The following is a 12,445-nucleotide window of genomic DNA, read 5'->3' on the forward strand; positions in this document are numbered from 1 at the left end:
GCTGCAATAAACATAGAGGTGCATATATCTTTTCAAATTAGTGTTTTCATATTCTTTGGGTAAGTGCCCAGTAGTGGAACTACTGGATCATATGGTAATTCTATTTTTAATTTTTTGAGGAATCTCCATACTGTTTTCCAGAGTGGCTGCACCAGTTTGCATTCCCACCAACAGTGCAGGAGGGTTCCTTTTTCACCACATCCTTGCCAACACTTGTTTCTTATGTTTTTGGTTTTAGCCATTCTAATAGGAGTGATTTGCATTTACCTGATGATGTTGAGCATTGTTTCATGTGTCTGTTGGCCATCTGGATGTCTTCTTTGGAGAAATATCTGTTCATGTCTTCTGCCCATTTTTGATTGGATTATTCGCGTGTGTGTTTGTTGAGTTGTATAAGTTCTTTACATGTTTTGGATGCTAACCCTTTATTTGATATGTCATTTTCAAATATCATCTCCCATTCAGGAAGTTGCACTTTAGTTTTTTATTGTTTCCTTTGCTGTACAGAAGTTTTTTATTTTGATGTAGTCCCAATAGTTTATTTTTGCTTTTGTTTCCCTTGCCTGAGGAGGCATATCTAGAAAAATACTGCTATGGCCTATGTCTGAGAAATTACTGCCTATGCTCTCTATTAGGGTTTCTATGATTTTAGCTTTCACATTTAAGTCCTTAATCCATTTTGAGTTTATGTTTGTGTATAGTGTAAATAAGTGGTCCAGTTTCATTGTTTTGCATGTAGCTGTTCAGTTTTCCCAACACCATTTATTGAAGAGACTGTCTGGATTCTAATTCTTAGAAGGACTTTTGGTAATTATGGTAGGTACATGCACGTACAAAAGACAGGCACTGCATAGAGTGGTTTTGAAGTTTCTTCCTCAAAATAAAATTTCCGAATAAATTATAAGCAATATTGGAAGGCAGCTTTTTTTTTTTGTTATTCCTGCTCAAAACTTGTGATACTACTTGTTTTCATCACTACTATTAGCTATTCTGTTTCCCTTATCATTTTATCCATTTCCCTAGTGGTAAAAGCATGAAATCATGGCAGACAGACAAAATTACAGAGGCAGAGAATAGATTAGTGGTCACCAGGGGACAGGTATGGGTAGGAAGGGTACAAATAAAGGGGTAACACAAGAGAGTTCCTTTGGAACTTTGTGTATTTTGATGGTGGTGGTAGTTAGATGAATCTAGCCATGGGATAAAATTTCATAGAACTACACACACACACATGAATGCATGTAAAAAAAAGGTGAAAATTGAACAAGGACTGTAATTTCCTTAATAGTACTGTACCAATGTCAGTTTCTTGGTTTTGATATTATACTACAGTTATGTAAGATGTCACCATTGGGGGAAGCTGAGAAAAGCATTCACAGTACAGGGTACTATTTACACATCCTTCTGTGAGCCTATAATTATTTCAAACTTTCTGTGAGTCTATAAGTTTCAAACTTATAACAGGCAACAACAACCAAGTCTCAGCATTATTTTTAAAGAAATGAAAGAGGTAGCACTCTCGAGTAAGCAGCCCATAATAACAAGCTTTCTCCTAAGGTAGTGTATATGGTGTTTCTTAAAAGTGAGCCAAGACATGCAGTTCTGGTCTCTGATTTAGATGTTAGGCAGTGATTAGATTAAAATATGGTTAATCAGTGCACACTGCAAAAGGATCACGCTAACTTTCATGAAGTATGTAAGTATATGCAGTAGATCTCTGGTCTGACTTCACTTCATGTAAGTTCTACCTTTGTCTGTCTATGCTGTCTCTGTCTGGTTCCACCAATGTATTTGCTTATGAACTTGCTTCCAACAATTTGTAGAACAGAATTCTTTTTATAGCATTATTGTTATCTTTTAAAAATTCACTTATTTACATGTACTCACAGGAAGCTTTGGAAATACAGATAAAAAAAAATTCCCTATAATCCCACCACTCAAAAATAAATACTGTTGATATTTTGTATGTATAGTTCCAGTTTTATTATCCCTGTGCATATAAATGCTTTTTAAAAACATATGAAATCATAATTTTATAAACTTATTTTACTTATTGACGTACTTATAACAATGCACCATTTTCCCAGATCATTACTTTTCCAACACATGATTTAATGACCACATAGAATTGCACCCTGTGGATGTACAGCACCTTAACTAATCTTCTGTTATTGGCCATTTAGGCTGTTTCCAGTTTTCCACCATTAGAAACAGTATTGTCATCAGCATCCTTAAGGCTCATTTTTAATACACATGACTTTTTCTCTTAGGAAAGAGTCTCAGAAGTGGAATTGCTGGGGTAGGCAAAATGTCAAAGCTTTTGCTTTTTATTGTGAAAGATAAGCATCATTTTAAAAAATATGTTGTACGAATAGACACTTCTCTAAAGAAGACATCCAGATGGCCAACAGGCACATGAAAAGATGCTCAATGTCACTCCTCACCAAGGAAACACAAATCAAAACCACACTCAGACATCACCTCACGCAGGTCAGAGTGGCTAAAATGAACAAATCAGGAGACTCTAGATGCTGGTGAGGATGTGGAGAAACGAGAACCCTCTTGCACTGTTGGTGGGAATGTAAACTGGTGCAGCCGCTCTGGAAAACAGTGTGGAGGTTCCTCAAAAAATTAAAAATAGATCTACCCTATGACCCCGCAAGAGCACTGCTAGGAATTTACCCAAGGGATAAATGGAGTGCTGATGCGTAGGGGCACTTGTACCCCAATGTTTATAACAGCCCTTTCAACAATAGCCAAATTATGGAAAGAGCCTAAATGTCCATCCACTGATGAATAGATAAAGAAATTATGGTTTATATACACAACGGAATACTACGTGGCAATGAGAAAGAATGAAATATGGCCTTTTGTAGCAACGTGGATGGAACTGGAGAATGTTATGCTAAGTGAAATAAGTCCTACAGAGAAAGACAGATACCGTATGTTTTCACTCTTATGTGGATCCTGAGAAACTTGACAGAAGACATGGGGGAGGGGAAGGGAAAAAAAAAAAAGAGAGGGAGGGAGGCAAACCTTAAGAGATCTTAAAAACTGAGAATAAACTGAGGGTTGATGGGGGGTGGGAGGGAGGGGAGGGTGGGTGAGGGATATTGAGGAGGGCACCTGTTGGGATGAGCACTGGGTGTTGTATGGAAACTGATTTGACAATAAATTTCATATTAAAAAAATATGTTATAAAGAAAACCTTAATTGAATAAGATTGCTGTACCTACAGGGAAACTTAGGATCAGTTTCTTTAGAATGATTTCTCACTTCTTAGAGACAACTGCCATTACCAAATAGGATAATTGCTTTGACTGACTTAGAAGAAAAACATTGAAACTATCTGAATAAACAAGTTATGCAAGAATTTTTTGCTATTCTTTTATTTTTGTTAAGCAATGAGAGTAAAAGTAATTTATTCAAATAAGAAGAAAACAAATGGAATCACATGCCACTAGTGAGGAATGGAGTATTTACATTTCCCCCTCTTCCCATTTGATACTGATTAAAACATGTTTTTGGTTATTTACTTTTTAAGCATTATGACTGTGCACATATACCACCAGCTTTACATACAGTGAAGGAGTATGGGTAAAAAAATTTATGGGAAAAATGCACTACAGTAGTTGTAATGTTGCAGAATTTTGTCACATTTTTCTAGTTGTGAATGTCCTGTTCGTGAGCATGAAGAGGTCTGGTTCTGGATTAAAGATCATCATTGATTGGGCACCTGTATTTTGCTGGTATACCTCAGTTGCATGTTTTTCTAAGTGGGTGAATATGTCACTTTGCTTGTTTAGGTAACCATCAAAACAATCTGACCCTTCTCATTGTGAAGCTAAATCCTTAACAACAGGTTTTCTCTAGTTTATCAAGTGAGGCTCCCTGTTATGCTGCCACCTCCAGATAATTATGACCATTGTTTTCAGCCTCAACTCGTTTCTTGGACTTTTCATTAGTCCCTTCTTCATGGGAAGATGCTCAACACAGAAGGAACACAGATCATGCCAGGAAGGATGGAAACAAGATTTGGATACTTTTTTTTTTTTTAATGTTTTTATTTTATTTTTGAGACAGAGAGAGACAGAGCATGAACGGGGGAGGGACAGAGAGAGAGGGAGACACAGAATCGGAAGCAGGCTCCAGGCTCTGAGCCATCAGCCCAGAGCCTGACTCGGGGCTCGAAATCACGGACCGCGAGATCGTGACCTGAGCTGAAGTCGGACGCTTAACTGACTGAGCCACCCAGGCGCCCCGAAATTTGGATACTTTTTATATAAAAAGTCTGAACTTAAAAAAAAAAAAAAGGTCTGAACTTTTAAGTAGAATGTGTATTATCTACAGTTTTATTACCTTCCAATTAGGGTCAATGAATGGACCCTAATAAACAAGATATTTGATTCTGGGATTGATTTCCTACACTAGGAAGCAGTTAAATGTTTAGACGTTGGAAAAGCAACAAGACAGATCCATAAGTGTTTGGCATTCTTCTTTTTTCTCCTTCTTAGTCATAAGCGCATCATTTTACACTATGCATATAGTGGTGAAATTTTGTTTGAACATAATTTATGAGATCAGGATTACAAAGACTCCTTTTCCTTTCAGTTCTTTGTTGGAATTTTCTATGACTATTTATTTATTTTTTATCAATGGCATTGAAATTTCCCTCAGAGAAATTCCTCATGCTGAGATTGGTGGTAAATACTTACTACTGGATTAGGGATTGTTATTCTTTTATGAACTTATTTTCTTCTGTGGCTGTCTGTTATGGGGCTGGTCATGGGACTTGCTTTTCATTCTTACTATAATGTAATTCTTTTTTTTAAGTTTTTATTTAAATTTCAGTTAGCATACAGTGTTATATACAGTGTTATATTGACTTCAGGTGTATAATATAGTGATTCAATACTCTGTACATCACTCAGTGCTCAGCACAAGTGCACTCCTTAATCCCTATCACCTATTTAACCCATCCCCCCCCAACCCGCCTCCCCTCTGGTAACCATCAGTTGGTTCTTTATACTTAAAGAGTCTGTTTCTTGGTTCCTCTCTCTTTCTCTCTCTCTCTCTCCCCCCCCCCCCTTTCTCTCTCTCTCTTTCTCTCTTCCCTTTGCCCCTTTTGGATTTTATCCACTGTAATGTAATTCTTTTGAAGTTGAAAACAGCTCTGTGAAGAAGCTGGCAGAGAATTCCAGGTGATAAGAGTTTCTCTAACATAGAGTGAGTTTTGCAGCACTGGGAATGGTGTATTTTTACCTGGCCTGAATTAAGATGATATTTCTCTGTCATAGTATAAATGTGGTTCAGTGTTAAAGAAATACTATTCTGGTAAGAAATAGAGTCATAATTTAAACACAAATTTTTCCCCAAAAGGGACTACGTTTTTGAGTTTATCTATTCTCAGCTGTATCTTTTACTTTTGTTTCCCTTTAAACTCATCATCTGAATCTGTTACCGGCTCCCTCTTCTCCATGTGAAATTTTCTATACAAACTGAGACGAACTGTTTCTTGGAGAAACAAATGAGGCTTCATATGAAAGGGGATTTCCTTTGGGTTTGAATGAACAAAAATTATATAGATTTCTAAATATTTCACATATATATCCTTATATATAAAGATTTTTCGTATATGTTATAATAAATGTATTGCTTTTTTAACAAAAAACTGAATATGAACTTCTTGAAATTTAATGCAAAAGAAATCTGGTTTAAATCTGACCACTAAAAAATAATTTATTTAGGTGTTTTTTTTAAGTTTATTTATTTTGAGGAGGGGGGAGAGAGAGAGAGAGAGAGAGAGAAGGAAAGAGAAGCAGTGGGAGAGGGAGAGAGAGAATCCCAAGCCAGCTCCATGCTGTCAGTGCAGAGCCTGACACAGAGCTCAATCTCACAACCATGAGATCACGACCTGTGCCGAAATCAAGAATCAGATGCTTAACCAACTGAGCCACCCAGGCGCCCCTATTTAGGTGTGTTTTTAAAAAAAGATCCAGGTGATATTTTTTCTTCACATTGGTATTTCATACACCTGTTGAGAATTTTTTTACAAGTGACACAGAGGTCCTATTTGCCTTTTATGATATCAAGGGCATTCCTGTAATATTTAAATGCATATATTTATAGCTATTCTCTGCTTAATTAAATTCAATATATGAGAATCCATATCTTAAAGAAAAGATTGCCGAAGAGTCAGTCTGGTGGATTTTAAACATATATTATTCACAAAAATATGAATTACCCATAGTTTTACATACCACCTTTATACATAAGAAATAGCTGTGTACTGTATGCATTAAAATATTCTTAATTTACACTTTATTAGACTTACATGATTAAAATGCTTGTGGATTAAAAATCATTGCTCTTTATTCCTGAAAACTTATAAGAATTTCTGCTTTCTTTTTCTCTAACAGATATAAGCTTACCAAAGTCGGCAACAATTTGCTATACAGCTGCCTTGCTCAAAGCAAGAGCTGTCTCTGACAAGTAAGTGAATAATAACTTGTGTGGTACTAAATGCCTGACCTGACTTAAGGAGATGTGTTGCCTCTGAGGGCTTTCTCTGGAAGTTTCTCTTAGTCTATGAAACCCCCCGCTTATGAGCATGCGTTTTCTAAAATCTGCTGATCTTTTCTTTCACTACTAGAAGGAGAGAGTACATAACCCCAGGTACTTCAAGGGTGTATGGGTCCCTAAAGAGGGATTTATGTGAAATTCCATACCTCTGAGGTGACTTTTTTTTTTTTTTTTTTTTTGCCAGACAGTAGATACCAAAAGGCCTGCTTGGGACTTACACACAAAATGCCTTCCTTTTACTCATTTTTTTGCGTGTTCCTCTTCCGTCAGCAGTCCAAGACTGGGTAGTAGTCATAACAAACATGTAAGATGGCAGAGGGGATGATCATCTCCCATTCTTTGACTCATCAGATCCAAACTAACTCCCCACCCAGGGTCCGTTTGCTTTGAGTTGCCATCTCGGTGGGACATTCGCCCGTTTTATTCAGGCAGGTGACTATGACATAGAGAATTTTCATAAATGTCCAAGATGACTGGCAGGTGAAAGAGAACAGTTGGCTTAACTGTTTGAGTTCATAATAAACGCTTCCATTTCCCCGATACAATCCCTCTGAAGAGCTGAAAAGCAGATAACAGAAAAAGAAAACAGCCTCTGCTATGTCAGACAGGTTTGCTGTTAAGTGTGTGTGCACTTCAAGACCGAAGTAATTTTCTTTCATTCTTTTTTATCCTGTAGATCGCCAGTACCTACTGCAACATCTTTTCTCCCTACACAGCGACTCCAGCTTGGGAGGGCAGGGCCAGGGTTGTCACAGCTTCCCCTGTGGTGTCTGCCTGCCAAGCACAGCTCTGGAGTTAGCCCTGGGTGTGAGGTGAGAAAGAGATTGCATGGTCTGGTTTTTTTCATTCACTCGGGCAGGTGTCTGGCCCGCAGTTCGGGCACGCACACCCCCTGCCGGAACGGCCCCAAGCAGGCTTGCCTGCGGAGGAGGCTGCATCGCAGCACTGACATTGGGTTGGGAGCCTCCTTTAAAATTCTCCCTAGTTCTGTTTTTAACCAAGTGCGCTCTTCTGTAACCTGGTTTTCTCTTTTTCCCACACTGTCTGCCCTCGTCAGTCCTACCCCCTCCCCTGACCTGAGCAGGTACCTCATAGAAGATTTAGATTAGCTATTTAGACAGAGAGAGACTTGACAGCCGAATTTCATTCCTGCCGAGATTAGACGCAAGCACGCTTTCTGCTTCTGCTGGGGTTTTTGTTGGCCTCGGTCTGAGGGGTCACTCAGAGGTTCCATATAGTGGAGGTTTGGAGAGCTCATGCCATTGGCTCGCTGTGGTTTTATGGGCCCTTGACGCGTAGATGCCTTTCCGGGTTGATGCCCAAGCAGTGGTCCCAACTGGATGGTGTTTGTCTTCCTGCTTTTCAGATTCTCTCCCGAGGCTGCATCTCGGCGGGGGCTGAGCACAGCAGAGATGAACGCAGTAGAGGCCATTCATAGAGCTGTGGAATTCAACCCTCACGTGCCAAAAGTGAGTCTGTGGAATCCCCACAGGAACTCGTTATGATAGCAGAGAAAGCATTCAGTGACCACAATGTCATGTCTCGAATACACCCAGTGTAAAAAAATGAATTGCAGCCAATGAATGCTGAGGCCCTATATAGTCTATGGTTATCAGCTTCATTTTTAAGCAAAAGCTACATTCAGGAGGCTTTGGGCCGATTTTTGGATTTCATATAATTAGGGTAAATTGATAGACTTAGCTTAGGCGGGTCAGGCCAGGAAGTCTGAAATTGGCAAAATATGGAGATCCCAAGAGTGTTGATGCATTTGATAGGAATTTCACACCAGTTATAGTCTTAACTTAGACCCAACTTGGGAAATGAACCTTGTTGTGAATATAAGTGGTGAAAAAAAATACTGATAAATGTGATGTTCTAGGTCTCTACAAATAAATGATACTTAATCAGTAATGGCAAGAAGATAATAGGGAGAACCTCAAAGTATGAAAAAGTGTTTTTCTTTTGACTTGTGAATGCCATTTTAGTATGTATAAGTAGTAGGAGAGGTTTGTCTTAATTGTTAACCACATGATTGACCAATTTATAAATACCCAATATTTCCCATATATTTTTTTTCCTGAATTTGGTTTTAAGGGAGTCAGATCATGGTAGAAGATATTTCTATAATCTTTTGTTTGGGAGATGGGTGTGTATTTATTATTTACCTATATTTGAGTACCTGCTATGTGATAGGCACATTGCTGAGGGCTATTTTCAGTTTCTCGATATTATAAAGTGCATTTTGACCTCTGGGAAACTTCATACAATTTACCTCAGGTACTACAAGGCATACTTTTCTTGGCAAAATGTCTAATGAAGGCTTTCACTGGTGAAAAATGACAAAAGAAGGCTATTTTGTTTTCTTGAAATACTGTGCAAAAGGTGGTACGTATGTCCGTGTATGTGTGTATGTGATGATTTATGGAGTTACCTACTTTAATCTATTTTGTTCAGAGTGACAGTGATAAGGGACCTAACATCTTTTCTGAGCTTTTATTCAGGTCATGCTCATTTTCTCACAAAACAGGAAACTGAAGAATGGTGCACAGTACCACAGTCAGTGAAGGATATATTTATCTACTCTAGTTCCAGTGGATAATGACCATCATAATATTTGTAGACTTAGGCACTGTATATAGAGTGGCATAAAATATCTCTCTTTATTTGGTATCTTTTCAGCTATGTTAAAAGTGTTCATTCAAATTTGATTAAAAGTTAAAGCTAATCATGAAAATATTGTCCTGAACTACAGTCAACTTAGGTCATCAATTAATATTTATTGAATGCTGTTCTCTAACTACAGAGTTGTTCTGTGAGCATGTATAGGCCCTTTTAGAAGTAGTATTGAGCAATAGAGTCCTAGTTTCTGAGACTAAAACTTGGGTTTAGTTCTGGCTCTGTCATTTATGAGCCTTGGGGGGAGCTTGGGGCTTAGCATCTCTGAACTCAATGTTTTCCCTCATTTTTCAAATGAAGATAAAAGTATAAGCCTTACCTGTCTTTTGTGACAAAGACCAAGTGGGATAATATATTCAGAGTTCTTTGAAAATACTTGAACACTGTATTTTCAAAAAGTCTTAAAATTATTGACATTTGACTTGTTGGAGACCCCTGAAATCTGGGAACTGGGTCTTTTTTTTATAATATGAAATTTATTGTCAAATTGGTTTCCATACAACACCCAGTGCTCATCCCAAAAGGTGCCCTCCTCAATACCCATCACCCACCCTCCCCTCCCTCCCACCCCCCATCAACCCTCAGTTTGTTCTCAGTTTTTAAGAGTCTCTTATGGTTTGCCTGCCTCCCTCTTTAACTTTTTCTTTTCCCCCTTCCCCTCCCCCATGTCTTCTGTCAAGTTTCTCAGGATCCACGTAAGAGTGAAAACATACGGTATCTGTCTTTCTCTGTAGGACTTATTTCACTTAGCATAACACTCTCCAGTTCCATCCACGTTGCTACAAAGGGCCATATTTCATTCTTTCTCATTGCCACGTAGTATTCCATTGTGTATATAAACCACAATTTCTTTATCTATTCATCAGTGGATGGACATTTAGGCTCTTTCCATAATTTGGCTATTGTTGAAAGGGCTGCTATAAACATTGGGGTACAAGTGCCCCTATGCATCAGCACTCCATTTATCCCTTGGGTAAATTCCTAGCAGTGCTCTTGCGGGGTCATAGGGTAGATCTATTTTTAATTTTTTGAGGAACCTCCACACTGTTTTCCAGAGCAGCTGCACCAGTTTGCATTCCCACCAACAGTGCAAGAGGGTTCCCGTTTCTCCACATCCTCGCCAGCATCTATAGTCTCCTGATTTGTTCATTTTAGCCACTCTGACCTGCGTGAGGTGATGTCTCAGTGTGGTTTTGATTTGTATTTCCCTGATGAGGAGCGACATTGAGCATCTTTTCATGTGCCTATTGGCCATCCGGATGGCTTCTTTACAGAAGTGTCTATTCATGTCTTCTGCCCATTTCTTCACTGGATTATTTGTTTTTTGGGTGTGGAGTTTGGTGAGTTCTTTATAGATTTTGGATACTAGCCCTTTATCTGATATGTCATTTGCAAATATCTTTTCCCATTCCGTTGGTTGCCTTTTGGTTTTGTTGATTGTTTCCTTTGCAGTACAGAAGCTTTTTATCTTCATGAGGTCCCAATAGTTCACTTTTGCTTTTAATTCCCTTGCCTTTGGGGATGTGTCAAGTAAGAACTTGCTGCGGCTGAGGTCTGAGAGGTGTTTTCCTGCTTTCTCCTCTAGGGTTTTGATGGTTTCCTGTCTCACATTCAGGTCCTTTATCCATTTTGAGTTTATTTTTGTGAATGGTGTGAGAAAGTGGTCTAGTTTCAACCTTCTGCATGTTGCTGTCCAGTTCTCCCAGCACCATTTGTTAAAGAGACTGTCTTTTTTCCATTGGATATTCTTTCCTGCTTTGTCAAAGATTAGTTGGCCATACTTTTGTGGGTCCAATTCTGGAGTCTCTGTTCTCTTCCATTGGTCTATGTGTCTGTTTTTGTGCCAATACCATACTGTCTTGATGGTTACAGCTTTGTAGTGGAGGCTGAAGTCTGGGATTGTGATGCCTCCCACTTTGGTCTTCTTCAGTATTACTTTGGCTATTTGGGGTCTTTTGTGGTCCATACAAATTTTAGGATTGCTTTGGGAACTGGGTCTTACCGCTTCCGGCTGTACCAGCCAGACCTTTGTGATCCTAGCACACGAGATAGAAAACTGGTACAATACTTGTTGGTTAGATATTTTAGTTGAAGCCGTAGTGTAATTCTGTGATGGTCTGAAATGGTTGATTGCACCTCTAGAAGAGTATTAAAAGCCCTAAGAAATAGTTTAAGTCTACCTTGGAAAAATTTAACTTAGTCAGCTAGCACTGTACCTGCAAAACAGAATTGTTTTAAGTGGGAACATTTGAAATATTTGAATTCACTTTACTTTTTAATTATTAACTGGAGAAAAGATAGGGTACGTAGGTAAACTGATTCTCTACCACTTTGCTTTGTTGGTGATTGTGCCAAGGGGAAACTTGTTTCCAGAGCCTCTTTGTCTGTTGACATTTTCATGAGGAAAAGGACCTGTGAGTCAATGTTCAGAATTAGTTCAGAATTAACCACAAACCTTTGATGCGTGTGTACTATATACAGGCTGTTACAGACATCTTTTATTACGTGATACATTGTTTACTGGACTGTTTGCTAATACTTCAGGTAAACACACACACGCACACGCACACACATACACACGTCGATGACTTTTCAGGCAGAAAATAGCCTTAATTCTAATGAGACATCAATGAATGATATAAACTGTTAAAACTCTTAGACTCCTGGTATAAGAAGCGGCCTTAGAGATCATCTAGGACACCTTCCCATCCTCAGTTTGAATGTCTCCTCATAATGATATTATGATGATTGTTTTTAATACTGCTTTGTATTGAATGTTTACTGTGTGCCAAACACAGTACTAAGTGAACATCTTATTTATTTTTCATAACAACACCGTGAGGTGCATCATGTTATTAGCCCTGCTATTCAGATGAGGGTGCTGCAGGTTTGGAGAGGTTAGGTTGCCTGCTCAGTCACATAGCTAGTAAATGACAGAGCCTGGACTGATTCTGGGTTCTCTAACCCTCACACATCACCCTCCACTGCCCCCCCACCATCCTACCAAGTTGCAGACTAGCCTAGACTTGAAGCCTTCAAATGATGGCAGGCATATCACTTCCCAAGGTACTTGTGGACAATTCATATTTCGTGAAGATATTATTATATCTTAAATACTTCCATGGTTTCATTTGCTCTATGACAGGAAGTCTTCAGTGGCCTACCACAGAAATTTTCAGCAACTGCA

The 12,445-nt window shown here is 38.7% G+C and overlaps 1 protein-coding gene across 5 annotated transcripts in view; it reads left to right on the plus strand.

Moving 5' to 3' along the window:
- ST7 (suppression of tumorigenicity 7) overlaps window positions 1–12,445 on the plus strand; it is a 249,460-nt gene that overhangs the window by 203,569 nt on the left and 33,446 nt on the right. For all 5 annotated transcript variants that reach the window (XM_053896838.1, XM_053896839.1, XM_019418043.2 and 2 more), the window contains 2 exons: window positions 6,420–6,492; window positions 7,949–8,051. In XM_053896838.1, coding sequence (XP_053752813.1) covers window positions 6,420–6,492; window positions 7,949–8,051 — 176 coding nt within the window. The remainder of the gene's footprint in view (window positions 1–6,419; window positions 6,493–7,948; window positions 8,052–12,445) is intronic.

The sequence above is a fragment of the Panthera pardus genome, unplaced genomic scaffold, assembly GCF_024362965.1.
Source record: "Panthera pardus isolate Hobbes unplaced genomic scaffold, ASM2436296v1 HiC_scaffold_8, whole genome shotgun sequence".
Classification (NCBI taxonomy): domain Eukaryota; kingdom Metazoa; phylum Chordata; class Mammalia; order Carnivora; family Felidae; genus Panthera; species Panthera pardus.